This window comes from Amphiura filiformis, chromosome 5 (genome assembly GCF_039555335.1).
Source record: "Amphiura filiformis chromosome 5, Afil_fr2py, whole genome shotgun sequence".
NCBI lineage: Eukaryota > Metazoa > Echinodermata > Ophiuroidea > Amphilepidida > Amphiuridae > Amphiura > Amphiura filiformis.
The window spans coordinates 38,326,410-38,352,575 of NC_092632.1; the positions used below are offsets into that span (position 1 = coordinate 38,326,410).

Sequence of the window (26,166 nt, forward strand, 5' to 3'; positions counted from 1 at the left end):
ACTTGCATTCTTTTTGTTAAAACCAGTACCTACCCCTCCAGCTGATGATCTTCCTCTTGATGTTCCGCTCATCACTGTACTGGACCTTGCATCCCCTGTCTGGTCCTCTGTTGCCATGATGATGTCTTCTTTGGCAAATTTTCTGACAGCACAAGCTAATAAACCATCTGTCCATTCCAGTGTATTGGGGTTGGTTTCACCATATAGTTCTCCCATCTTAACACACTTGGGATTGATGTTGAAGATTTCTACCCTACCTTTCTTCCCATAGGTTTTCTTTGTCAGATCAAAGGAAAACAGAGATTAGCATTAAGGTGGAGGGGCTTCCTTCTAGTAGGGTCAGTCAGTCGTTTGAAAAAGAAATACACTTTTTGTTGCAAATTACCTTTAAAAACATTAAAATCATCAAAATCTGGAAAACATTTGCAATTTTTTCACTGGTTTTACTCACATTTTTAATCAGTGTAAAGCAATCAACTTTTTCCACACCCCAAAAATGAAGCTATTAGCTAGTGAATAAAGAAGTTATGACAATATCGCATTAATTGATTGGTTATTCAGGCATACCATTAGGATGCACAGTGTCGTCAGGGTTGCCAAAAAATTTCAGCCTGAATCGCGGGTCAAATAATCAAAAAGTCACCCAATTTTTCTCTTTACCATTGGTTTCTATGGGGCAGGAAACTATCGGAAATCGCGGGAGCGAATGTCGAAAAGTTGCCTAATTTTTTTCTTAACCATTGGTTTCAATGGGACAGGAAATTGTTAAAAGTTGCGGGGAAAATCTCAGGGCGACCAGTAAATTTTCCAGATCTCAACAGCAAGAGGCGAGGTTGGTTGTTGTTTTTCAAGAATGTTTTTCACCATTTTGGAATTTTGTTGAGTAAGTTAATAAAGGCCTAAGGATAGACCTTTCTCCTGTAAACAGCACAACACCAAGCCCTGAGCTGCTGCGGCAAGGTGTCGATCTCCTTATGAATGTTTTTTTTTTGGAGTGTAGGCCTACTTAATATATTTTAGGGAAACAGCGGCAGCACGTATGAAATTTTTTTTATTCGTGTTTAAGCGAAGCGCATTTAGCGAAAAAAAAAAAAAACCCGAATCTACATGCATGCAGCAGCTAACACCTCCCAAAATACAAAAAGCATTTTTGTAGCCTCAATTATTATTCTTACGTTCAATTTATTTATTTATCAGGCAACACTTTTTTCAATTTATATTGAATACTGGTAATGTACTTAATAGATAATTTTGCTCACTTATAGATAACAAAATTAAACTTACAATGACTTGTCCACCATGCTTCTCATCCTCCTCTAAATGTATAGTTGGCAAGAGAGTAAGCGCCCTCTGAGTATATTTCTGACAGCTGTCTTGCCTCCTCCTGTAGGTCCTACTAACATGATACCATTTCTTACCAACAGCTGGCTATGAAGCTGTTTCACTTGCTCTCTCTGACTGGGCCTATGCTGCACGCCAAGCTCTCATACTGACATCGATATGGCTTTCTGTGGTGTAAAGGTGAAAGAAGAAGAAAAAAACACAATTGTGATGCGATCAAGCGATCAAATCAGTCGGAACTCGGAAATATTAAATTTTCAGCTTCTTATAGGATAGTAAAAAGCATTTACAAAGCTACATTTTGCAGAAAACTCCATTGAAATTGAACAACCAGTTCCAAAGATATGAGCAATTAAAGAGTTTCCAAAACAAGAGAAAACAAAAGGAAATATTTCCATTGTTTGGCTATATCTCAAAATCAATATTTCCAAGTTCCGACTGGTTTTGCTTGATCACATCACAATTGGTGACTTTTTAGTATGTTATACCAAACTCACAGGGCCACTGCACACTTTACAGGTTGTCACTGACCTCTGTGGCCCCAAATCACTCCATAAACCATAGTATGTTATGCCAAACTCACAGGGCCACTGCACACTTTACAGGTTGTCATTGACCCCTGTGGCCCCAAATCACTCCATAAACCATAGTATGTTATGCCAAACTCACAGGGCCACTGCACACTTTACAGGTTGTCACTGACCTCTGTGGCCCCAAATCACTCCATAAACCATAGTATGTAATGCCAAACTCACAGGGCCACTGCACACTTTACAGGTTGTCATTGACCCCTGTGGCCCCAAATCACTCCATAAACCATAGTATGTTATGCCAAACTCACAGGGCCACTGCACACTTTACAGGTTGTCATTGACCCCTGTGGCCCCAAATCACTCCATAAACCATAGTATGTTATGCCAAACTCACAGGGCCACTGCACACTTTACAGGTTGTCATTGACCCCTGTGGCCCCAAATCACTCCATAAACCATAGTGTGTTATGCCAAACTCACAGGGCCACTGCACACTTTATGAGTTGTCACTGACCCCTGTGGCCCCAAACCACTCCATAAACCATAGTATGTATGCCAAACTCACAGGGCCACTGCACACTTTACAGGTTGTCATTGACCCCTGTGGCCCCAAATCACTCCATAAACCATAGTGTGTTATGCCAAACTCACAGGGCCACTGCACACTTTATGAGTTGTCACTGACCCCTGTGGCCCCAAATCACTCCATAAACCATAGTATGTTATGCCAAACTCACAGGGCCACTGCACACTTTACGGGTTGTCACTGACCCCTGTGGCCCCAAATCACTCCATAAACCATAGTATGTTATGCCAAACTCACAGGGCCACTGCACACTTTACGGGTTGTCACTGACCCCTGTGGCCCCAAATCACTCCATAAACCATAGTATGTTATGCCAAACTCACAGGGCCACTGCACACTTTACAGGTTGTCACTGACCCCTGTGGCCCCAAATCACTCCATAAACCATAGTATGTTATGCCAAACTCACAGGGCCACTGCACACTTTACGGGTTGTCACTGACCCCTGTGTCCCAAACCACTCCATAAACCATAGTATGTTATGCCAAACTCACAGGGCCACTGCACACTTTACGGGTTGTCACTGACCCCTGTGTCCCAAACCACTCCATAAACCATAGTATGTTATGCCAAACTCACAGGGCCACTGCACACTTTACGGGTTGTCACTGACCCCTGTGGCCCAAACCACTCCATAAACCATAGTATGTTATGCCACACTCACAAGACCTCTGCACACTTTACAAGTTGTCGCTGACCCCTGTGGCCCCAAACCACTCCATAAACCATAGTATGTTATGCCAAACTCACAAGGCCACTGCACACTTTATGGGTTGTCACTGACCCCTGTGGCCCCAAACCACTCCATAAACCATAGTATGTTATGCCAAAATCCCAAGGCCTCTGCACACTTTACAGGTTGTCACTGACCCATGTGGCCACAAACCACTCCATAAACCATAGTATGTTATGCCAAAATCACAAGACCTCTGCACACTTTACAGGTTGTCAATGACCCATGTGGCCACAAACCACTCCATCAACCATAGTATGTTATGCCAAACTCACAAGGCCTCTGCACACTTTACAGGTTGTCACTGACCCCTGTGGCCCCAAATCACTCCATAAACCATAGTATGTTATGCCGAAATCCCAAGGCCTCTGCACACTTTACAGGTTGTCACGGACCCCTGTGGCCCCAAACCACTCCATAAACCATACTGTGTTGTGCCAAAATCACAAGGCCTCTGCACTGGGTTGTCACTGTGTTTCCTGTTACAACTTGAATCAAGTATCATACATTACTATGCATTACAATATACACATACCTCCAGAACTCCATAATCCTTTGCAGGTGGATTGATTCCAGGAAACAAGTCTGCCAGAATGCTTTCAAACAGTGGCACATCTTCAGCTATAAACTTGGGTAAGTTGGCGTCAGTCAGAGAATGAATCAAAATGTACGATTCCTGCTCTTCTGTCAGTGCTAATATATTGCCAGCGCTGTGGATGTTGCAAAGAAATCATACAATATTTGAGAATAAGTGAAAGAAGCTTGCACTGATTTGACAGTTAAATCCATAAAGCACAGCAGATTTGAGCCACATAGGGGTGGAAATGTGCTTTTAAGGAAAATTGCACAATTTTACCCAAAATCTGCTGAGCAAATACACCCTCTATTGACGGCCGTAATGCCCACACAGTGGGTGTAGACTTCAAATGTAGTCACCCATTCAGGTAACCCCAATTTAAAATTCACACTCTCTATGTGGAAGATTAAGGTCATTTTTTTCTCAAAGAATTTGGTTTTTTGCTTTTGTTTGTTTGTTTGTTTCCTTGTTGCAAAAGAATTTCTGGAAAAAGGCAAAAAAAAGCAAGGGGCAACATATTTGGTATGATTTTAAAGCCTACAAAATGAGGAATTCAAATCTGGAATATCTCAGAAAGTTATTTTGTCAAGTTAATGCTCAATTTGTGAGAGCAAGTCAAAACAGCAAAAAATAGATATGAAAATATGAAAAAATGAAATACTTCTTCTTCTCCCTCGGTAAGTGTAACATCATTGCATGATGACAGGCACACTTCAAGTTGCGCATGTACAGGGGATCAACACACCTTCTAAAACAGTGGTGCAAAATATGTACAGTACAGTACAGTGCAATGTGCGATAAAAAGCCGCTCTTGGTGGAGGAATATTAGTGCTGCAGAGCCTCCAATGCAGACTTGAAAGCACTATTTGTGACACTATCCATGCAGACCTGAAAGCGCTAACTAGCGACACTATTCATGCATTCATGGTCAAAACTTACCTGTCACTGTCCATGGGAATGAGAATTTTCCAGTTAGGGGTTTAATTAATAAAGAAGACAGAAAATTAAAAGAATAAAAGTATTGAAATCTTGATAAAGAATATATTTCTATTAAACCAACAAATAAACCAGGTTGTACGAAACTGCTCAAAAATTATACATTGATTTACAATTGAATGTGGTGCATCACATGCACTATCTTTTAAAACAATAACTTACTGAAGTTGTTCTTGTCTCTTTCTCTGCCCAGCCATTACAAGCACAGACTTAATGGCTCTCATACCAAAGTCATAATGGTCCTATAAAGTAGATGAAAATATAACAAAATCAGTTGATCGAGAAATCTATCTACTATCCACAACCACAAGATAGTTACTGTGTGGATAGAGATAGAGTTTGGAACAATTACTACTTCAGTCACTTAATCATCACCAATTTTGAAACAATTAAAACAATTCTGTAAAGTTTAAGGGAAGGGGTATGAACGTTTGGACAGTATTTATTGTGGGACATTAGAACACATCAGACATATCGAATTGCATTCTGAATACGAAGAATGGCCTTCTGATATCAAATAATTTTGATTTTTTGAAATTAGCATTGTAATAAACATTTTATGGCAAATCATTAAAATCATATTTTTTATATTTAACAGTACTCGAAGTAAACTTTATAAATCTGATGATTTCTACCTAAAGTGTATGTAGGTGGGATGAAAAGCTGACGATCAATTGAAAATTTTGACCTTTCAGTATTGAAGATATGGATTTTTTCCCAAAACACCAAAAAATTAGGTCTTTTGGGAAAAAATCCATATCTTCAATATGAAAGGTCAAAATTTTCAATTGATCGTCGGCTTTTCCTTCCAGCTACATACACTTTAAGACTATATCATTAAATTTATAAAATTTACTTCGAGGACTGTTTTATCTCCAAAATGTGAAAAATATCAAATTTTAATAATTTGTCATAAAATTTGTATTATATCGTGAATTTCATAAAATGAAAATTATTTGATATCAGAAAGACATTCTTCGTATTCAGAATGCAATTCGATAGGTCTGATGTGCTCTCATGTCCCACAAAAATGCTGTACTAAACGCTCAAAACGCTCATTCCAGCTCCCTTAATGTTACCGAATCAAACTGTATAGACTCTCATTCATCTGGGTATGTTGAAATTAAGATCTGGTCAACCAGACAATGTTACCGAAGTTTATTTTGAAGATTTTTAGAAAATTTAACAATGCTAAAAATTCGCTGATGTGTCATTTGAGCAACTTTTTTGGGTGCTATGCCCGTCATGATCAGCTTTGTTTACTCTGAATTTCCATTGCTTTACATGGTGTCATGCCTCACTGATTCTGACACACTTTGAGATAGCTCCAAGCTTATCAGTGGCCTGGATTGAGGATAGACTTATTGATCAAAATATCAGTTGCACAACATACACAAGAGGAAAACTACTGCTTTGGGGAAAATCTGCATGTAAGCATAATCCTCAAACTGTAAATTTCATTCATAAAAACAAATTAAATCTCTTCTAATCTGTGCCAAGCATTCAAATTCAAATTGTTGCTCAAGTTTTTCAGTGTCATTCTTAAAACTATTCCAATATGTTAAGAGAAAAGTAGTGCTTTGGATATGTAAATTGCCATGCAAGAGGTATTTAATTTGTTGTGAAGGATTCCATTGCAATATTGAGCTACAACATAATATGCCAAACTGCTATTCATTGGGTACAGACATAATTGAAAATGGAAAAACAATTAAATAACAACTTTCAACTTGATCAATTGAATACAAGTTATACAAATCTAATCATGGTTACACCCAAGATATCAGGACATTCATATATGTGACACAATCTGGTCCATGGGGGCCAAAGGCAGCAAATTTGAAACTGAGATAAAGAAAAGAATATGGAGTACAAAAACAATAAAATACATAAGAAAATAGACGTCAAAAAACTTCATAACTTTAGAACCAAGTATGCTAGACCTTTGGTGTTTTCAGTAAATTATAGCCTATTGTATGTATAATGTAATAATAACAGTAACTCAATTTTCAAAAATGCATCCTTTGGCCCCCATGGACCAGATCGTGTCACATATTTACTGTGCACAAAGCTTATTCAATTTGTTACTGATTAATGCAATAGTCAGTACACACTTGTATTTAGATATTTGTGGTACGATCAAGCAAAATGAGTCATTTGTCACGTGAAACAAAAATGGGCTATTCCACTTGAAATTTACACTACCCCTGTGGACGATTTTGGAAATATCTTCCACGGGGGAGTATGTTTTTCAAATGTAACTGGTCAGGGTTAACCATTTTGGCACCCATACTCCCCCTGTATTATGGATTTACCTATATCACCCACAACTGGAGTGAGTATTTCAAATGGAAGTTATCCAATTGTCTATTCTATTCAAAATTCATACTACCTCTGTAGAAGACTTTAGCTAAATCTTCCACACGGGCAGTGTGGATTTCAAATGAAATAGCCCAATTCAGTTTTCATTTTACATTCATGTGCTATTTGCAGGGCTTTCATTTTGCTGAAAATTCCATCACAATTGGACTTACAGTTTTAAAGATATGGTCATTTTAGTATTGCTTAGAACAATGAAATACCGGCAACGTCTGACTCATTTAGCTTGATAACATCCATCACATTTAATCTCAATTGGTCTGTGCCATTACCTGTTGTGATAGCTGCTTACTCGCCAGCTGATAGAGGTTTACAATCTTATTAGACAATGACTTAGCAGCAGTGAAGCCCTCTGAAAACAGCATGATCTCAGCAATGAGAGCATAGTCAGGTACCATCATAGACACAGGACGGAACAAGGACTTGAGGTTGTCCGGTAGCTCTACACGACCTGCGTAACTGCACATGGAAAGGAAAGAAATCAAATCAATGAGAGCATAGTCAGGTACCATCATAGACACAGGACAGAACAAGGACTTGAGGTTGTCCGGTAGGTCTACACGACCTGCGTAACTGCACATGGAAAGGAAAGAAATCAAATCAATGAGAGCATAGTCAGGTACCATCATAGACACAGGACAGAACAAGGACTTGAGGTTGTCCGGTAGCTCTACACAACCTGCGTAATCAACTCAGATTAATTTTAAAAAAGCATGAAATGGAGGGAGTGGGAAGAAGTTAAATAAGGACTGTAGAAGCTCACTTGCTGAACTACGTGTTACATTTGAAGGACAAGAAACTAATATACAATTTACATAAATCTTTTTCGACAACAACAAGTATCAACTAATATAGTTGATGAGCCTATATAGTATTCTTTAATGCTTTGATGCCATTGGCTTCCTTAATTTAATAGTTTCATGATTAGAGCGCTGGTTTAGATATCCTGGGGTCCCAAGTTCAAATTCTGGTCAAGGATGAATGTTTTCTTCCTTGGCCCACTCAATTCCCAAAAGCATGCGTCAGTCAGGAACATGCTATACCAATCCACGATATTACGAGTTTCGCCTAATGCAAGCTGAACAGAGAGTCTATTTGAACAATATGGTAGCTCTACATGACTGACATAATATCTAGCAAAGGATTTTGTTATGCATACAGCTTGATTTAGCAATTATGAAATATATATGCAGTACAAATCATAAAATCTTACCTTGGGTTCATTGTAATGAACACAGCACATGTTGGATTGAGTCGAATATCTCTACCTTCAAACACAAATCTAAGAGAGTAAAACATTAATATGAGTATCAGCAATTTTATGTACAACTTTTATCTTTTTTTTCCTAATACAAAGAACATATATATTAAGCAACACTAGTCACCATTCTTTTGCAGCATTTAAAATAAGCGGTTGTCTATTTGAACCCTTGTTCAAAAATCACACTGGAAAAGCATAATAACCCATGCACTTATCTGACAGACAAGCACTAGATTTTACTAGTGCTGTTATTGAAATAATATTTTTTTTGTCGACATGTCGGAAAAATTTATGTGGACAACATGTCAACACAAAAGTGAATAAACAATACCACAGTAAATACCACAGTAAATGCGTATACTACCCATTATCTTTAATCCATGACATAAACTTAAGTACATGCTAGTAAAGCTACTTACTAAACCAAGGAATTTACCTTTCAAAAAGTTTTCTTATCACAATTTTACCACTATTTCGTAAGTACCGTGTGTCATAAACAATGTTGATAAATGTTGAATTCATATCTTATGTCGACATTGGCAACTTTTTCTGATGTTGACAACATGTCGACATAATTGCACGTCGATGACAGCACTAGACTTTACATACAAAACAATGATTATGCAATTGTCCAGCTTGTTGGTCTTCATACTACTTGCTATGTATACATCCATATTCCACTACTTTTAAGTAGTTTTAAATAAATTTTCATTATCACATTTGCAATATTAAATCTGACATAGCCAAAGCAACACAGCATCAGCTATCAATTGCAAATATTCCTGAATGATTGCTACATACCTGAGTGCTGATGAATCTTTTGCAGCCTTGATGCTATGAAGCTGCTGTGCTACCACAGAGAGTACCTCAACATCTATTCTGTTGAACTCATCAAAGCAACACCAACTACCAGATTGAGATAGACCTGAAAACAGCTTTCCCAGCATCTACAGTGAGCAAATGGAATCAAGTATATTGTAACACTCCCTTTGACTAACCGACAGTAGTCTACACTACCCCTGTGGAAGATTTTGGAAATATCTTCCACAGGGGGAGTATAAATTTTAAATGGAATGAACATGTTAGGTGGCTCCATTTGAATTTCATACACACTTTGAGAAAGATTCAACCTGAAATCTTCCACTGAGGGAGGGTGAGTTTCAAAATGAGCTAATGTGTTCATTCCATTTGAAATTCATACTCCCCCTGTGGAAGAAAATTCCAAAATCTTCCACAGGGGTAGTGTGGATTTGAAATGGAATAGCCCAATCTGTGAATTACCTGCTGTTGTCCAGCAACATGAATTGTGTAAACCTTGATTTGATATTACCTTTTATCGTTATTTTCACTTCTTAAAGATTGTGTTTTCTATAATGTAGTCTGGCTTATACTCTGCTTCAAATGCTATTTGTCAAAGAAAATCAGAATCATGACTGATTTGATACAGATATTGAGAGTCAATTCTTTCCTGCAAAGCTCATACCACAGACATACTAACATACTCAAGTTAGAAAAACACACCAGAACTCTGACAGAAAACAACTGTAAAAGTGTCATATTTAGTGAGATTCAGTAGTTTTTTCTATAGATTTACTTACGTATAGATTAATAGATTTAGATCTTAATTCAAGCTGTTTGGAATAAAGCATCAAAGTTTTAAAAAAGGATTACCTTATAATCCAATCCTTCAGAACAGTTGAATACGAGACAATGTTTCCCTATTGCCTTAGCCAAATCCTTGACAGTTTCTGTTTTCCCAGTTCCAGCTGGTCCTGCAGGTGACCCACCCAGATTTAGGTGTAGCGCCCCCGTCAATGTTAGGTAGCATCTGTCAGTGAGTGGTGTGATAACGAGACGTGGTGAGCAGCCCAGGTATTCATAGCCATATTGGAATGTAGAGTTGGCTTGTTGGACTATGCAGGTGTTGTGTGACTCGTCCCATTCGTACCTCAGTTGCCTTGAAAGAAAGAAAAAAGGTACATTATATTAAAATCAGATATTAAATTATTTAATATCTGATTTTAATATAGATTGGGACAACTCAGATTACTTACATAAGGAATTATACAACTTTTTCCTGGAAGCTTTGGTTCTTATGCACAAAACAAGTTAGATGGTCTAACTATGGAGGACGTTGGACTTTGTCCAAATGTTATAATTAGACCTGGTCTAACTATGGAGGTTGGACTTAATCCAAATGTTAGACCTGGTCTAACTGGAGGTTAGACTTAGTCCAATCGTTAAAATGCAGCCATCAAATATTAAGCTACATGTATTTGCCCTTAAGGCCAGAGTAATGGAAGACACATTCGTTCACGCCCGAATTTGAGATTTCTTTATATTTATCAACACAAAGATGTATTCTTTCACTTGAAACTGATAAAATACAACTTGCTAATATTTACTCATAATTTTGCTTGATTTGTTTCACTCTTTTCAACTCTAAAAAGTCACATGGCTCAAGACAGCTTAGTAAATTGGCGGGAAATAATGAGTCAGAAATGCGCGAATGCGTAAATATTTTGATTACGCTGTGATTCGCTTAGCGTGACGCTGCACGACTCTCTGGCGTATGTCCAACACAGTCTAGGCGCATTTGGTTTGTTGTTCACGCCAGCAAATGTGGTGTAAACAAAACAAAAATAACACTACCAGTATCAATGCAGTTGTTAACACTTGATATTGGGTAACTTTTTTCTTTGCTTTATCTAACATAGAATATCCCAACTGCACACTGACTTACAGTAAAGAAACTCAAAACCAAGCTTTTTTTCAAACTTCATAACTTAAAACAAACAAACATTATGAAGCCTATGCATCATAACAATTGAACATAAAAATATTCAAACATTACAAACTAGCGCATGAGATCAAATTAATGATGCTTAATCGTTATTCTTGATATATCAATATACAGTGGAAAGCAGAATCATGCACTGCACACTAGCACAATTAAACATGAAATTACAATGGCAACATTACATGCATAGGCAGATAAACCAGAGAAAGACTCTGGACATAACTGCCTGTGCGGAGACTTGAACCCCAAACCTCTCGCTCACATAACTTACTTAATCCATTCAAAGTCATCCTTCTTTTTGATCTTCTTCTCTATCATCCCATACAGGATATCTCTAGAGTGTACTACAATGGTCATGAGAGCCTCTACACTGTGTCTCTGGAAGGATGCTAGAGGTTTAGTTACCATGCCAGCAAGTATGTTGAGTCTGCCAATAAGATTATCGCGTGTCTCAGCAAGAGCATGTTGCGGATGATCTGATTCTAGACTGGATACGATGTCACGATTGAACATGATCTGCACCTGTAGGATGATTAGAGATAGTGGGTTACAGAAATGGATAATAAAATTTTCTGATGATGCACTATAACTTAAAGAGGCTGAACTAACTTGAGAGATGAATTTCATAAAACAATAAAGTATATCAGCTTCAAAATATGAGACAGGTGCTATTTTGCGCATGCATATATGTGACACAATCTTGTTCATGAGGCCAAAGAAGGAATTTTGACAATTAAAGTTACTATAATTATTACCTAATACAAACATTAGGCTATCATATACTGAAAACAACAAAAGTCTAGCATACTTGTTTTTTAAGTTATGTTATGACTATTTTCTAATGTATTTTATTATTGTCTTATTGCTCAATATTTTGCCTTTATCTCAATTTCAAATCTACCACCTTTGGCCTCCATGGACCAGATTGTGTCGCATATACTTGTATACATCATCTTTAAGCATGTGTACTCCAGCCCTTTGTAGCTAAAAAGCTTCCAATGACAATTATGCGCACTGACGTCACTGCCAATCAGGGTGGCAAATAGCTCTATCGCATCATTATAACGATCACAGAAAATTTTCTTCAAGCACAAATGAATCATTGAAGAGTATCTATACAAACACTTAGCAAAGAGTAAAGATGAAATATCTGTTAGACACAATGAGTATTACCAGTTTTACAATTTTAAAAATGTACACTGATTATCAGGAATTCAGCATTTCACCGTGTGTATGTTAGGTTGTTGAATACCTTTTAATATGTCACTTACCACAGTGAGTACCACCTGTCCACCATGACTGAGCACCCAGTCTTCAAGATTCTGTCCCCATCTATGTACAGCTTCTTTCAAATTCCTAGGAAAACAAAACCAGGATTCATTGATTAGTCACAGCAAATGATATGATGGCTAATTACCCTACACAATAATACTAATGAGGTTTTGCCAATATTTATCACAATTTAGGGCAAACTAAATGATGCCATCCCATTTTAGGATAAGGGTTAGATTTCCAGGTTATGATTAAGGTTTCGGTTAGGTGTTAGGGTTATGGGTAGGGTTAGGATTATGGTTAGGTTTGGATAAGGGTTAGGATTAAGAAACAAGTATTAGGCTTAGGATTTAAGTTGGGGTGGCAAATACTGTTCTAAAGTTGCTGCTAATTCATCCATTAAAAAAGTAAAAATTTTAAAGAAAGACTGAAATCACTCCAAGATACCATACGTTCTAAAAAGGCAGGTGCAAAAAGTAAGTGCCTTAACCTTACCTCTTGCCCTTACCATTATCCTAGGTTAACCTAACACATAACCTTCCCAAAACTCAAAATGCACAAGATATCCTTAGCAAATTGATTAGCTAAATGGACTAATCAATTTATATTCCACCCCACCCCCTTACCCCCACCCCAGGAAGATTTTGGAAATACCTTCCACAGAGGGAGTATGAATTTCAAATGGAATTAGCACATTAACCAGCTATTTGAAACTCACCCTCCCATTGTGGAAGATTCAGGTTTGAATCTTTCACATAGGGTGTAGGAAATTCAAATGGAGCTGCCTAATGTCTTCATTCAATTTGAAATTCACACTCCTCCTGTGGAAGATATTTCCAAAATTTTCCACAGGTGTAGTGTGGATCTTCATTCAATTTGAAATTCACACTCCTCCTGTGGAAGATATTTCCAAAATTTTCCACAGGTGTAGTGTGGATTTTAAATGGAATTGCCAAATGAATTATTTGATATGCTCAAAAACTGAGTGACTTCACGATTTGGCAACCAAACCATTTTAGTATTATTGTGTAGGGCAATGTACAAACTATTATTTAATAGTTTTAATGGTAAGACTGTTTTAATGGTAAGGTTCATTTTATACACCATTCATGCAACACTGGGTACACAGAATAGGTCCAGACCTGTGGGAGACAAAGTATCCAATTCAACAACAACACAACACTTGGTTTCACAATATCATGCATATCCTGCAGGAAGGGAAAATCCACTTATATTTTTCGAAACCGTCACAAAATTTTACATTTCATATTTACATGCTGCAGTAGTAGGAATTTAAGTTAATAAATAAACACCCATCCCAACACGTCCACACCTGGCTTTTCCATCTAGACCAGGCTGTAGATGAGCTAGGTGTCACTTGGAGCGTAAACTTATCCCATATGGTTTTTCTAGATCAGAATTTCATGAGGAATAAGAATATCTTGGGTAACAAGCCCCTATCCTGAACAGGCTCCCACAAAAGGGGGTTCTTTCCGGGGTCCATTTTTAAGGATAAAATATCATAAGTTACGTTTAAACACAATAGTGTAGAGCAAACTCTTATAAATCTCATAATGTACACCCAATTAGTAAATTAAGCCCAACATATTTGATGTGGTAACAATCTGGAGGGTGGAAGAGTAGTAGGGGGTCTCTAAAGGACCCCTATCTCCGGGGGGCCCATTTTAAAGGAAAACATACCCTAAGTTACGCTTAAACACAAAATAGTATAAAGTACACTCTTTTTAATGCCAAGATTGAACCCACTTATTTAAATAAGCCTTTTATATTTGATGTGGTAACAATATGGGGGGTGGGGTGTAGAAGGGGGTCTCTAAATGGCCCCTATTTAAAAACAACACCAGTGAAATTTGCCTAATGGTTATTCTTTGTTTGGTATGACCAGATTGTTATGAAGATTAAGTATATCTTGACCAAGAAAGTCAAACTCCTTCATATAAACATCCAGCCAACAACTCCCCACCCCACCCCCAAACAGGGGGTGCCATTCAGGCGTTATGAGCATTTTGAGAATATGTGTAATAATGTATGATACTGTAATTTCAAATAATTATGATGCAACACATCTTACAACCTAAAATCAAAATTAATGTTGATATGTTATTCCAAAACTCGATGGCAACAATACTGTGTGTGTGTGTGGGGGCGGTGTCTGGAAGAGGAAGTCTCTGAAGACCCCATATTTAATAGACGGGATGGGGGTCTTTAGTCTTTAGGGGAATCTTATATTATACGGTTCCAAGCATTTGGGTCCGTAATTTGTTGGAAAATACTTCATACCATTATATTACCCTTTGGTTCAAATAGGGCACAAATACTTGTTTGTACTATAAAGTTTGCTTTAAAGTTCTACCAATTATGTATCGCTTTCATCGCTGTTGCCTACAAAGTCTTCACAATCATGATCTATAAACAGTTCTTGCATATCATCAGGCATAACCTTCTCGAGCCATCTCAGTTCTAGTGATTCTGTCCATCCATTGTCAGCAATGTTTCCAGCCTCATAACTACAAAGGACTGCTGAGCGCCATTCTCTAGCGATAAAGTTTGATCTCAAAATATGAAGTCTCAGTGTATGCTGGCATGGTGGTAGCAATGACACATCAGTGATCTTGTTTTGTTTGGTAAATTTCCGATCAAAGAGTATATACCGGGCCTCGTTTACGCTTTTACACTTTATGCCATACAGCAAGGCAACATATTTTTCAAGGTCTGCCTCCAGGGTTTCAGCAGAAGACACCCCAAGATTGGAGAAGGTATCCAGGAATTTAGGCTTGCATTCAAGTAACTTCCAACAAGTTTGTTTACCTTTACAAAAAAAGGAGGAGTTGTAGTCATTGCCTGTGAAGGCATGAAATCCTATCAGCGATGTCTTCTGTGCTGGTGTTAGGTCTATGTCGTTCATTCTAAAAACCTTGCGATATGTGCTTGTGTTTGTATCTAGTACAACTCTTGCACCATCATCAATGAAGTGTGATAACGCTAGGATTGCAATATCTATGTCACCAGAATGAGATCGGATGATGACTGTGCCACTATCATTATTTCTCAAGACATGCTGCGCGTGCAAGATAACCTTTGTGTCAGCTTCTTCTTATTCTGTGGTAAGTTCTGGGACCTCTGCAGTACCTTCTTTGGTCACGAGAGTACATTTCTGGTATGAAGAGAAGTAAACCACTTCACTCTTAAGACTTCCCAGGATAGTTTCTCTCTTGGACTCCAGCACACTCTGGATAAGGTCAATCAGTCTCGTTTTGTTCTCACCATTGGAGAGGAAACTTGTGAAGTCGGGGGGCAACTTTGAAGAAGGAAAAATGACAAAAGTGACCTGATGAAAGTTATATTACAGAACAGTACACTGGATCCTACCGACACATTAGATCCTACCAGCAGACTACCAGCAAATGAAAGTGTGGCTGCTTATGTGGTTGACTTGATGGCGTTAATTAGAACATTTAAAACGTATCCCAACACATTTAAGGCTCTTGCCTTGAAGGTGTTTTCATGCATCCCTAAAGGCTGCAGGAGAGTTGATATTGTTGCTGATGCTTACCTACCACAGAGTATCAAATCAACTTGAATGCAAGCCTAAATTCCTGGATACCTTCTCCAATCTTGGGGTGTCTTCTGCTGAAACCCTGGAGGCAGACCTTGAAGAATATGTTGCCTTGCTGTATGGCATAAAGTGTAAAAGCGTCAACGAGGCCCGGTATATACTCTTTGATCGGAAATTTACTAAACAGAACAAGATCACTGATGTGTCATTGCTACCACCATGCCAGCATACACTGAGACTTCATATTTTGAGATCAAACTTTATCGCTAGAGAATGGCGCTCAGCAGGGCAGCGGAAAATAATTTCCTTTCTAGGAACGCGAACTGCTGTTTGGAATATTTTCTGCAGTAGCGGAGCCGGGCGAAAGTACTGAACAGGTGGGGTCTGATAACAGATAATTTGTTTAAAGAGAATAATGATCTAAGATTGTTATTTATTATTTATATTCTTCACCCTTGACTCTCGTCCCCTGTCAAACTTCGCGAGTCTCATCAACAAACTGATATTTGTGACATCACTTTGTTTCTTTTGGGGGCTAAAACAGAAAATATTGACACTTCAAACCTTAGATTATTCTTTATTGTAGCAAATTTGATCAATGTAAGATGATTTTCATAAAATCTTATTAAAAATTACGGCACTGTAAAGGTGGTCGTACGTAGAACAGACCACAAAATAACTTTCCGTACATACAAAATATAGGGGTCACGTTACTAGCCATAAGTCGAGATACCTCTAACTTTCAGTTGAAATATATATTTGATGTCATCTTGATCAGAACATAATTCTACATAACATATCTGAAAATGACTCAACATTTTAGGTCTACTTTTTGAGATAATCAGCCAGTTTCTCCCGTGTGGAATCCGACTGCTATTTAACCGTGTTTTGACATTGTGTGTTCATGCGCAAATAATCGTGTTTTCATTTCAAATTTGTAGAGATTACATTCACAAATTCTAGCAACACATTTTTTAACACTAAAATTGTTAATATTGTACCGATGTTGCACAATTTTTATGCAAAGTTGGGACTTTAGCGGATTTTAGTGGTATGTACCTCGGCTTCGGCCGAATGTTATAAATAAAAACAAGATGGCAGTTAGACTCTACCGCATTTACTTTCTGGGATCCCAGCGATGTACATACGATCGTCTGCCCTGTAGCTTCTGTTGACGCAGCAGCGTTAGAGACTACAGTGGATCGAGTCCCGGGATCGAGTCATACAAAATTTAAAATCAACAAATCAAAGGCATCTGTTTATTTTCATATTGTGTTTATATTCCTGACGTTCAATTTTATTGATCAGTTATCTTCAAAGTTCGCAGAAATATATTTTACCAGAGGTGGTGTTCACAGAATATTTTCAGATCTGCAGGCAATTGGTATGTTTCGAATGTTTCAAAATATTTTTCCCGTCTTGATTTTTTTCTGCGACTATGAATTTTTTTCTGGGAACGCCGGTACCACGATACCGTAGATTTCGTAGCCCTGGCGCTCAGCAGTCCTTTGTAGTTATGAGGCTGGAAACATTGCTGACAATGGATGGACAGAATCACTAGAACTGAGATGGCTCGAGAAGGTTATGCCTGATGATATGCAAGAACTGTTTATAGATCATGATTGTGAAGACTTTGTAGGCAACAGCGATGAAAGCGATACAGAGGATTAAGTAAGCATAATATTGGTAGAACTTTAAAGCAACCTTTATAGTACAAACAAGTATTTGTGCCCTATTTGAACCAAAGGGTAACATAATGGTATGAAGTATTTTCCAACAAATTACGGACCCAAATGCTTGGAACCGTATCATATAAGATTCCCCTAAAGACTAAAGACCCCATCCCGTCTATTAAATATGGGGTCTTCAGAGACTTCCTCTTCCAGCCCCTGCCCCCCCCCCCCACACACACAGTATTGTTGCCATCGAAGTTTTGGAATAACATATCAACATTAATTTTGATTTTAGGTTGTAAGATGTGTTGCATCATAATTATTTGAAATTACAGTATCATACATTATTACACATTATATTCTCGAAATGCTCATAACGCCTGAATGGCACCCCCCTGTTTGGGAGTGGGGTGGGGTGGGGAGTTGTTGGCTGGATGTTTGTATGAAGGAGTTTGACTTTCTTGGTCAAGATATACTTAATCTTCATAACAATCTGGTCATACCAAACAAAGAATAACCATTAGGCAAATTTCACTGGTGTTGTTTTTCATTTAGAGACCCCCCTTCTACACCCCCCCCATATTGTTACCACATCAAATATAAAAGGCTTATTTAAATAAGCAGGTTCAATCTTGGCATTAAAAAGAGTGTACTTTATACTATTTTGTGTTTAAGCGTAACTTAGGGTATGTTTTCCTTTAAAATGGACCCCCCGGAAATAGGGGTCCTTTAGAGACCCCTACTACTCTTCCACCCTCCAGATTGTTACCACATCAAATATGTTGGGCTTAATTTACTAATTGGGTGTACATTATGAGATTTATAAGAGTTTGCTCTACACTATTGTGTTTAAACGTAACTTATGATATTTTATCCTTAAAAAATGGACCCCCGGAAAGAACCCCCTTTGTGGGAGCCTGTTCAGGATAGGGGCTTGTTACCCAAGATATTCTTATTCCTCATGAAATTCTGATCTAGAAAAACCATATGGGATAAGTTTACGCTCCAAGTGACACCTAGCTCATCTACAGCCTGGTCTAATCCAGGTCTTGTCCCAACCAAGTGACAAATTTTCCAACCCAACATGTCTCACTTACAAAAAGATATTTTCATGCCCCAACACTGTATTTTTGTCCAGTGAGTTCAGGGATGTTCCAAGTACCTCACCCCAGGTACCTCACATGACTTTAAATATATAAGCAATGACCAGGCAAAACCCAACCAAGTTGTCCCGAGAGCAAATATCTTGATTGGAGAGGAAACAGTATAAAAGGCTGATGAAGGTCAGTTGGAGTAATTATCTGTTGTGAATTGGTCAAATTGTGATATCCTGTGAATAGTAATGACCTCTGGCAGACATTGTTGTGGTTATTTTGAAGCTGACTTGACGAATTTACACTTTTGTACGCCTTGTGATTCTTGAGTTACGGTGTAATTTGAGTGCCGAAACAAAACATCTTCATAAAATGACACATATCTCAAGAACCACAAAACATTAAGCAATATTTGAAAGAGCATGTTTTGCATTCCATACCCATTCTAATCTTCAAGGTGTAACTTATCCTAATCTAGGCAATGAAAATTAACTTGAACAGGAGCTTAACAGAAGCGCAGGAGTTGAACAGAAGCACAGGAGCTTAATTTGTTTTAGTTTGCTGAAAATATTTTTTATTGTCCTTTTTATTTACTTTTATTAAATTTTTTTATTGGGGTTGGTTTATACCGCAGATACGATAACATTCCTCTAACTGTTTATTATTAAATGCTTTCACATATACATCATGCCATGTGATTTAACAGAGTAAGTAGCTTATGCAATTTAGGCTTGAAAATACTCATACAATGTCCCATGCATTACTTCATGCTTATTATACTGCAGCATTTTTCATTTCATCATGATTATGCTATGTACAAGAATGATATGAGGGGTGCTATATTACAGCATATTGTAAGCATCACTTATGTGAATGGATATTAAGGGCGGGATAGAAAAACATATTGATATTTAGTTTAAAGGTCACACCATTGAATTTCAAACTATGATTAAAACCATTTTATATTATAAAATTATTTTGTTTACTATTTGAAGTTCAGATGCCAAAAAAAAGGTTAATAATATTCTTCAAAAACAAATTAGATTTAAATAGAACCGAAATAAGTCAACATATTTCATGCAAATAAATAAAAACAAACAAACAAATATGTAAATAACTATGTCAACTTAACAAGGACTACATGAAAATCAATAATAATAACACAAAATTTTAAACGAACTAAAATTCAAAATGAAATTAAGGTAACAATATAACACATAACAAATAGTTTTAAGGTTAGAAATTGACATTTTCTGTAAATCACATAATTCCTTGTGGTTAGACCGAAAATATCGTCATTTGATGTCACACTGACTAAATAATGTGCGCATCAGCGTGATGTCAAAAGACGACATCTCGGGTCTAACCACAAGGAATTATGGGATTTCCTGAAAAAATCAATAAGAATTGTCATGGGCAAAACACCAGTGGTTAGGGGTACTGGACAATAACAGTGGTAGTCATGGGCAACTACATGTGTTATCATTAACCACAAGGGGTGACCATTAAGGTATGACTTTGATGTATAGGAACATACTGCAGGTATACAACAGTCAGTTTCATGCATAAATGGACTATTCCAGTTGAAATCCACCCACCCCCTATGGAAGATATGACCTTAATCTCCCACACAGGGGGCATGAATTTCAAATGGATTCACCCATTCAGGTAATCCCATTTGAAATTCACACTCCCTCTGTGGGAGATTAATGTCATGTCTTCCATAGGGGTTATGGATTTTAACTGGAATAGCCTAATATCTTCATTGCTTATAATAAGTTTCTATTAGCATGCATTGTTGGTGGCTCGATTATCAGTCTTGCTTACTCCATGATCATCAACTTTACATAGAGGCAAATATTTGAAGCCATAATAAGTGATTTGCTCCTGAGCGACGCCCTAAATTTGTCATGAATTTCTATTTTTTGCATGATTGTAATGCTCAATGGTGTACTAAAATACCATGAGAAAGACTAAGCCTGAAGTGCTTTAATTAAAGTAAAAAAGTTTTTATATTTAATCTGGACATCTCCGGTTATATTCTGAGTTCACCGATCGAATGATGGCTAACACGTCTCGTGCATGTGAGCTCATGTGTACATGTATCGTTGAATCAGTGACGTATAAACTGTGTGCATATTGCTATTCATCTTACGTCTTATTAATATGTCTCAGCTGCGTAAAACTCCGCTGAGTAATATATGTAATACAATCGGCGAGCTAATACACACATTGTATGCGCTGGAGTGTAATAGCAATTTTCTTTGTTTTACCTCATTTGTTTGGCTCAAAATTTAAAGGGGACAATGTGATCAGTGAAAACTAACATTTAAATATTCTTTATGCAAATCACTTATTATTGCTTTAATAAACTTTATTTCCTGTTTTTGTACCAAACAAATCCTCAAATGTTAGTATGCAATTGTGTAAATGCAAGATACATATCCTGTATCAGGTTAAGAAGGTATGAACAAACATTTTACCCAAATGCACACACAAATCTGGAACTTGCTTTGCCTCAAAATCTCTAACAACGATGTAAATGGCTTCAAAATGTTACTGCAGTTACTTCAAAGATGGAAAAAAACTTTGACCTAGTAACTCTCTGCAACATTTTGATACCACATTTAATATGAATTTATCTAACAAATGTAAGCATGAAGGTGATTTTTGCATGATAACTATGGTAACTTGTAACAAAATAACTATCAACATTGAATAAGAAACAGACTGTTGATGAAAGGAGATTGGCGGCCATATTGCTCGAAGTCGTTTGTCCATCATGGCAAACTTCATACATCTGTGGAAAGGAAATAACATGTTGACATTGACAAACAAGTATATTTACAAGGTACCTACTTGCATTTATCGACCCCTTCAGATCAAGAGTCCACACATTTTTTTTCCTTCCGGGTCAAGACTCATTTGTTAACTTTAGTATAGATGGAAAAAGTTAATAACTGTTTTGCATCTTAAATTTAATTATTTATTGGGCTTAATGTCATTTGACTCTAGACTCTATGTAATAACCAACCACAATGGTAGTGTAGTTACAATTGAAATGGCTACCATGTTGGATCCTTGGCAACAAGTATTTAGAATGACAATGGAATCATCTGTTCAAATTGTACTCTATACCTTTTTCACCCTGATATGGCAGGGATGTCAGAATACATTTCATTGACGTAGCTTCAAATCGCTAGTGTTTGCTGAAAGTGCTGGTGTACACACACACACTTAAAGACGCCGCATAGATGCACGAGTGAAACAGCTGTCTCAACGCATTGACTTTAATTTGCCAATAATGACAAAACAATACATACTATTTATCAAATGCTGCACATAATAATGGAGAACAAAATCTTAAATAACTCAACTATCAAATTTACATGATGGAGACTAATCCAATTTGTCAAAACCTATTGAATAGGCCTAACAAAATTATGTAGGCACCTTATAATAAACTGTGATATGGTCAAATATTTCAATTCATATGACGATAAAATATACTCTTTATTTAAATAAAATATTGTAAGAAATGTGTTACACATTTGTCATACCTTTTGACGGTATCAAACATGGCATTCTCCACACTTCCAAGCCACTGCTCCACTGGTTCTCTGGCACGGACATTTCTGAAATAATCATAAGGTATACAATACCAAATTACTTTTCAAAGTCACATGTTATGATCACAACCTAAATCTACCGTCATATTAAAGATGATAACTCTGTTATCTGACTAAACCAGTTGATGATTGAAGATTCCAGAGGGACATCGTCCTTCTCTCTTGATGAGGCCCAGCATCCCTAGGTTATAATGTATTTTGAAATCACTTCCAAGGATATCAATAGTAGTACCTTAATGAGTGTAATGTCAATTTGGATCATTTTGATCAACATCCGACATTCTTTTCCATGAATGATGCAACACTTTATTTGAAATTGTTCTTGATATTCTTCTTGATATAAGCCTTTATATTGTTTTTTGTAAACCATACATTAATCAACCTGGTACTTAACAACTATTTGAGAATTTGAACTTGTTGTGGTAGAACAAAAGTATCTTCTTATTGACCAAGTAATATATACTTTACCTTTGAATTGATGACCCAGAAAACATATACATCTATTACATTTGCACCACTTACACCTCTGTTTCACACTTGCGCATACTCCTTCACACTGATAGATACAAATTTCATTTGCATTTGCATGGACATAAAAATATGCCCACACACACCCCCAAATTCATGTACACAGCTGCAATACATACACACACACCCCCACACATCCACACCCCTGCACCTACAAATAAAAACATACATGCCTCTTCTTATTCAGTTTCATACTGTCAATTCAGGTGTATGTCCTTACTGGACGCAACTACAAATGTGCCCCCAAGACACACCCACTAACATACTCTTTTTCTTATTTCATATCCTGTTCATACACATCCCATAATAAACCTTTTGAATTTGTGCCTTATACCAAGATTATATTGGACCATCATATTCCATTGGATAATATATGTGGGGAAAATGTTACCTCAAGAAATACAGCATCTGTTGCCGCCTTTATTTATTAAAAAGAATCAATGAATGCATGGGAATGAATAAATGAATACAAAAGTTGTGTTAATTGGAAGAAGTTAAAAGGAGGTGAATGGAGAGTATATACAACTTACCTGGACACAATCAAAATCAAATACTACTTTTTTTAACCAAATATCTGGCGATATGAGAAGTTAGTACCAACATTAACATACAACAAAAGATATCTAATCAATAACGATATCTGAAGTCTGAATTTAATCTACAGATGTTGCTAATTAATTTCAGACTTTTTTTTTATATTGACTTGGAAAAAAAAAAAAAAAGTTTGAAATTAATTGGCAACATCTGTAGATTAAATTCAGACATCCGCTCTTCCCCATGGTTCATTTAGAATTGGGTAAATGAATCATGAAAGTACTCCGTCCTTCGGAGGGGACGTTAAGCCGTCGGTCCCGTGTGCAGAGAGCCATACCTGTACATGTATTTTGCAGCCAGTTTGAAAAGAGTAGGGTGTTAACCCCTGACTGTTCCTAACCCGTCCCGGTGTTCAAATGGACCCCAATGGAAATAAGCTTCAATAGAGGCTTTCTTGGGTTATCCAGGGTTGTCAAAATCCGAACAAATCAAAATCAAAATCAAAAAACGATTCTATTACTAGACTAGTTATTAGAGCTAATAAAAACTCTTCTGACGGAATCAGATATATTAATTTCACATGTTAACAAGATGGCATTTAAAAATATATTTTCATCTTAACTTGACTACCATCAAGTCTCTTCTAGCAACACAATAAAGATTAGATTTTACAATTTTGTTTATGTCAAGGCTAATCTAGGCATTAACAGCAGGTATCTATTCAGGTAACGCTGATGGGTTAGTGCCAAGATAGCTGTTAACCTCCTCCCTGATGCTCTGCAAATCCTGGTTTGTAGCTGGTAGGGCATTCCAAATGCCTGCCAGAGTATGGGACCAATGTTGTGCAATCTGATAGAGCTTAATAATATTGTAGCACTTATCTAAAATGACCCTTATTTCCTAATGCCAACTATAGTATGTCTCGTGTCAAGTTGAGATTAACGCCATGTTGGACTTTGCAGTTGCAGATTCGAATTGCGCGTGCTAACCTAATAGGATAAACACACGCATAGAAGGGTTAATTGTTTGTACGCTAGTGATGCAACCCCATAAACGCACTAATTTGAATTAATCTGCCACTCCAAAATCCAAAATGGTGTTACTCTCAACTTGAAACGAGACACAGGATTGTTGTACCTACCTATGTAGAACCTAACTGAAAAGATGATATCAATGTACAAAAATGCACCTACTTCACTTTCAGATTCTTTATATTTTCATAAATTTACAGGGAATATAAAAGTACTGATAAAATCATCTTAGCAGAACAAAGTAAAGTTCATCATCATTTTCTTTGCAGCAGATATTTGATTTTCCCCAGACTTGTTGTAGCGTGGCTCTGAGATTAAGATACTATTTTTAAACCCTTGCAACTGTTATGTTTACTTTCAATATTTTAGAAAGTTTACATTATTTTGATACATATTGGCACTATAATAGAATACCCACTATGACAAAATCAAAAGCAGAATCAACTTACGGTGGCATAGAGATGGCCTCTCCCTCAGCTGATATCATGGTCTTAACAGTAGCAGGCATACGTGGACCTTCTCTTACTATCTCAAGAGACTTGATATTACCAAAACATTTCACTAAATGTGGCTGTAAAGGAAAATAATACAGTGCTTATTGTGCTGGTACAATGGTCTTATAATTGACAGTTATATGGGGAAATTCCCTGTTTCAAAAACTTGATATCATTGAAATCTCCCCAAACTGATTGCGAAAGAATTAGTTTATATTATCTTATCATCATGGTCTTAACAGAAGGTGGACTTTCCCTTGCTTTTGATTTCAAGGGATATGTGTTCTCAAAGTATTGCACAAAAGGAAGCTGCATAATCAGTGTAGACTAAATCACAGCACAGCAAAGATGGAGGACAGGCCATAATTTATGTCCATATTGCTTACATAACTGTGTGTTATGCATAGCTTTAATAATCATGTCAACCTCCCCTCTCTCTCCCCATGGTTTGTCACAGTGTGTATGTCATCCATCATGCTCTACAAAGTATACGTAGTAGTTATCTCAGTATTCAGTTTGTGAATTACTCAGCTGCAAATGCTTCACTCATTTTCAATATGTGTATTTGTCTGTACTTCATTTATTAGTTTATCAAACATACCTGTACTGCGTCAGGATTCTTGCTTTGTGCCAATATATCCAAGAGGTCATCGTTGCTAAGGAAGTAAAATCTTGGGAACACAAGACGCTTGGTTTCCAGGTAATCCTGTAAAAACAATGACATACATGAGTGAATGTTCGTATGTAAAAGAGTTTCAACACTACACAATTTTTCCATTTGCTTAGCTAAATGTTGGTTATGAGAGAACCCACTGAATGGTGAAAATCTCAATTTAAATCTCACTATATGGATCATGATGATTAAAATGTATTGATGCGTTTTCTAGTATTGTTTATTATGCTTTGTATGTGTGGAGTTCTGCTGAGTTGGGAGCACTGCGCCTTATGGTGACGGTGCTCTTTTGTGCTAAATTTTGTTGTTTTGTTCCAATTTTGCTGTTGCTTGCCAAATGAATAATATAAAATACAAATATAACATTGATTAACAGGTTCTCCAGAAACAGACTAAAAGTTACACTAAAATCAACATCAGCTGATGATATTAGTTAAGACTGATATGGCAGATAT

General features: G+C 37.1%; 1 protein-coding gene across 1 annotated transcript in view; it reads right to left on the reverse strand.

Moving 5' to 3' along the window:
* The window catches only part of LOC140153093 (dynein axonemal heavy chain 6-like), a 156,243-nt gene that overhangs the window by 84,809 nt on the left and 45,268 nt on the right, over positions 1 to 26,166 (reverse strand). The window contains 15 exon segments of the mRNA XM_072175712.1: positions 34 to 276; positions 1,285 to 1,355; positions 1,358 to 1,508; positions 3,729 to 3,903; positions 4,929 to 5,008; positions 7,418 to 7,604; positions 8,359 to 8,427; positions 9,208 to 9,353; positions 10,078 to 10,363; positions 11,478 to 11,728; positions 12,478 to 12,562; positions 21,554 to 21,622; positions 22,383 to 22,457; positions 24,994 to 25,115; positions 25,640 to 25,744. Coding sequence (XP_072031813.1) covers positions 34 to 276; positions 1,285 to 1,355; positions 1,358 to 1,508; positions 3,729 to 3,903; positions 4,929 to 5,008; positions 7,418 to 7,604; positions 8,359 to 8,427; positions 9,208 to 9,353; positions 10,078 to 10,363; positions 11,478 to 11,728; positions 12,478 to 12,562; positions 21,554 to 21,622; positions 22,383 to 22,457; positions 24,994 to 25,115; positions 25,640 to 25,744 — 2,115 coding nt within the window.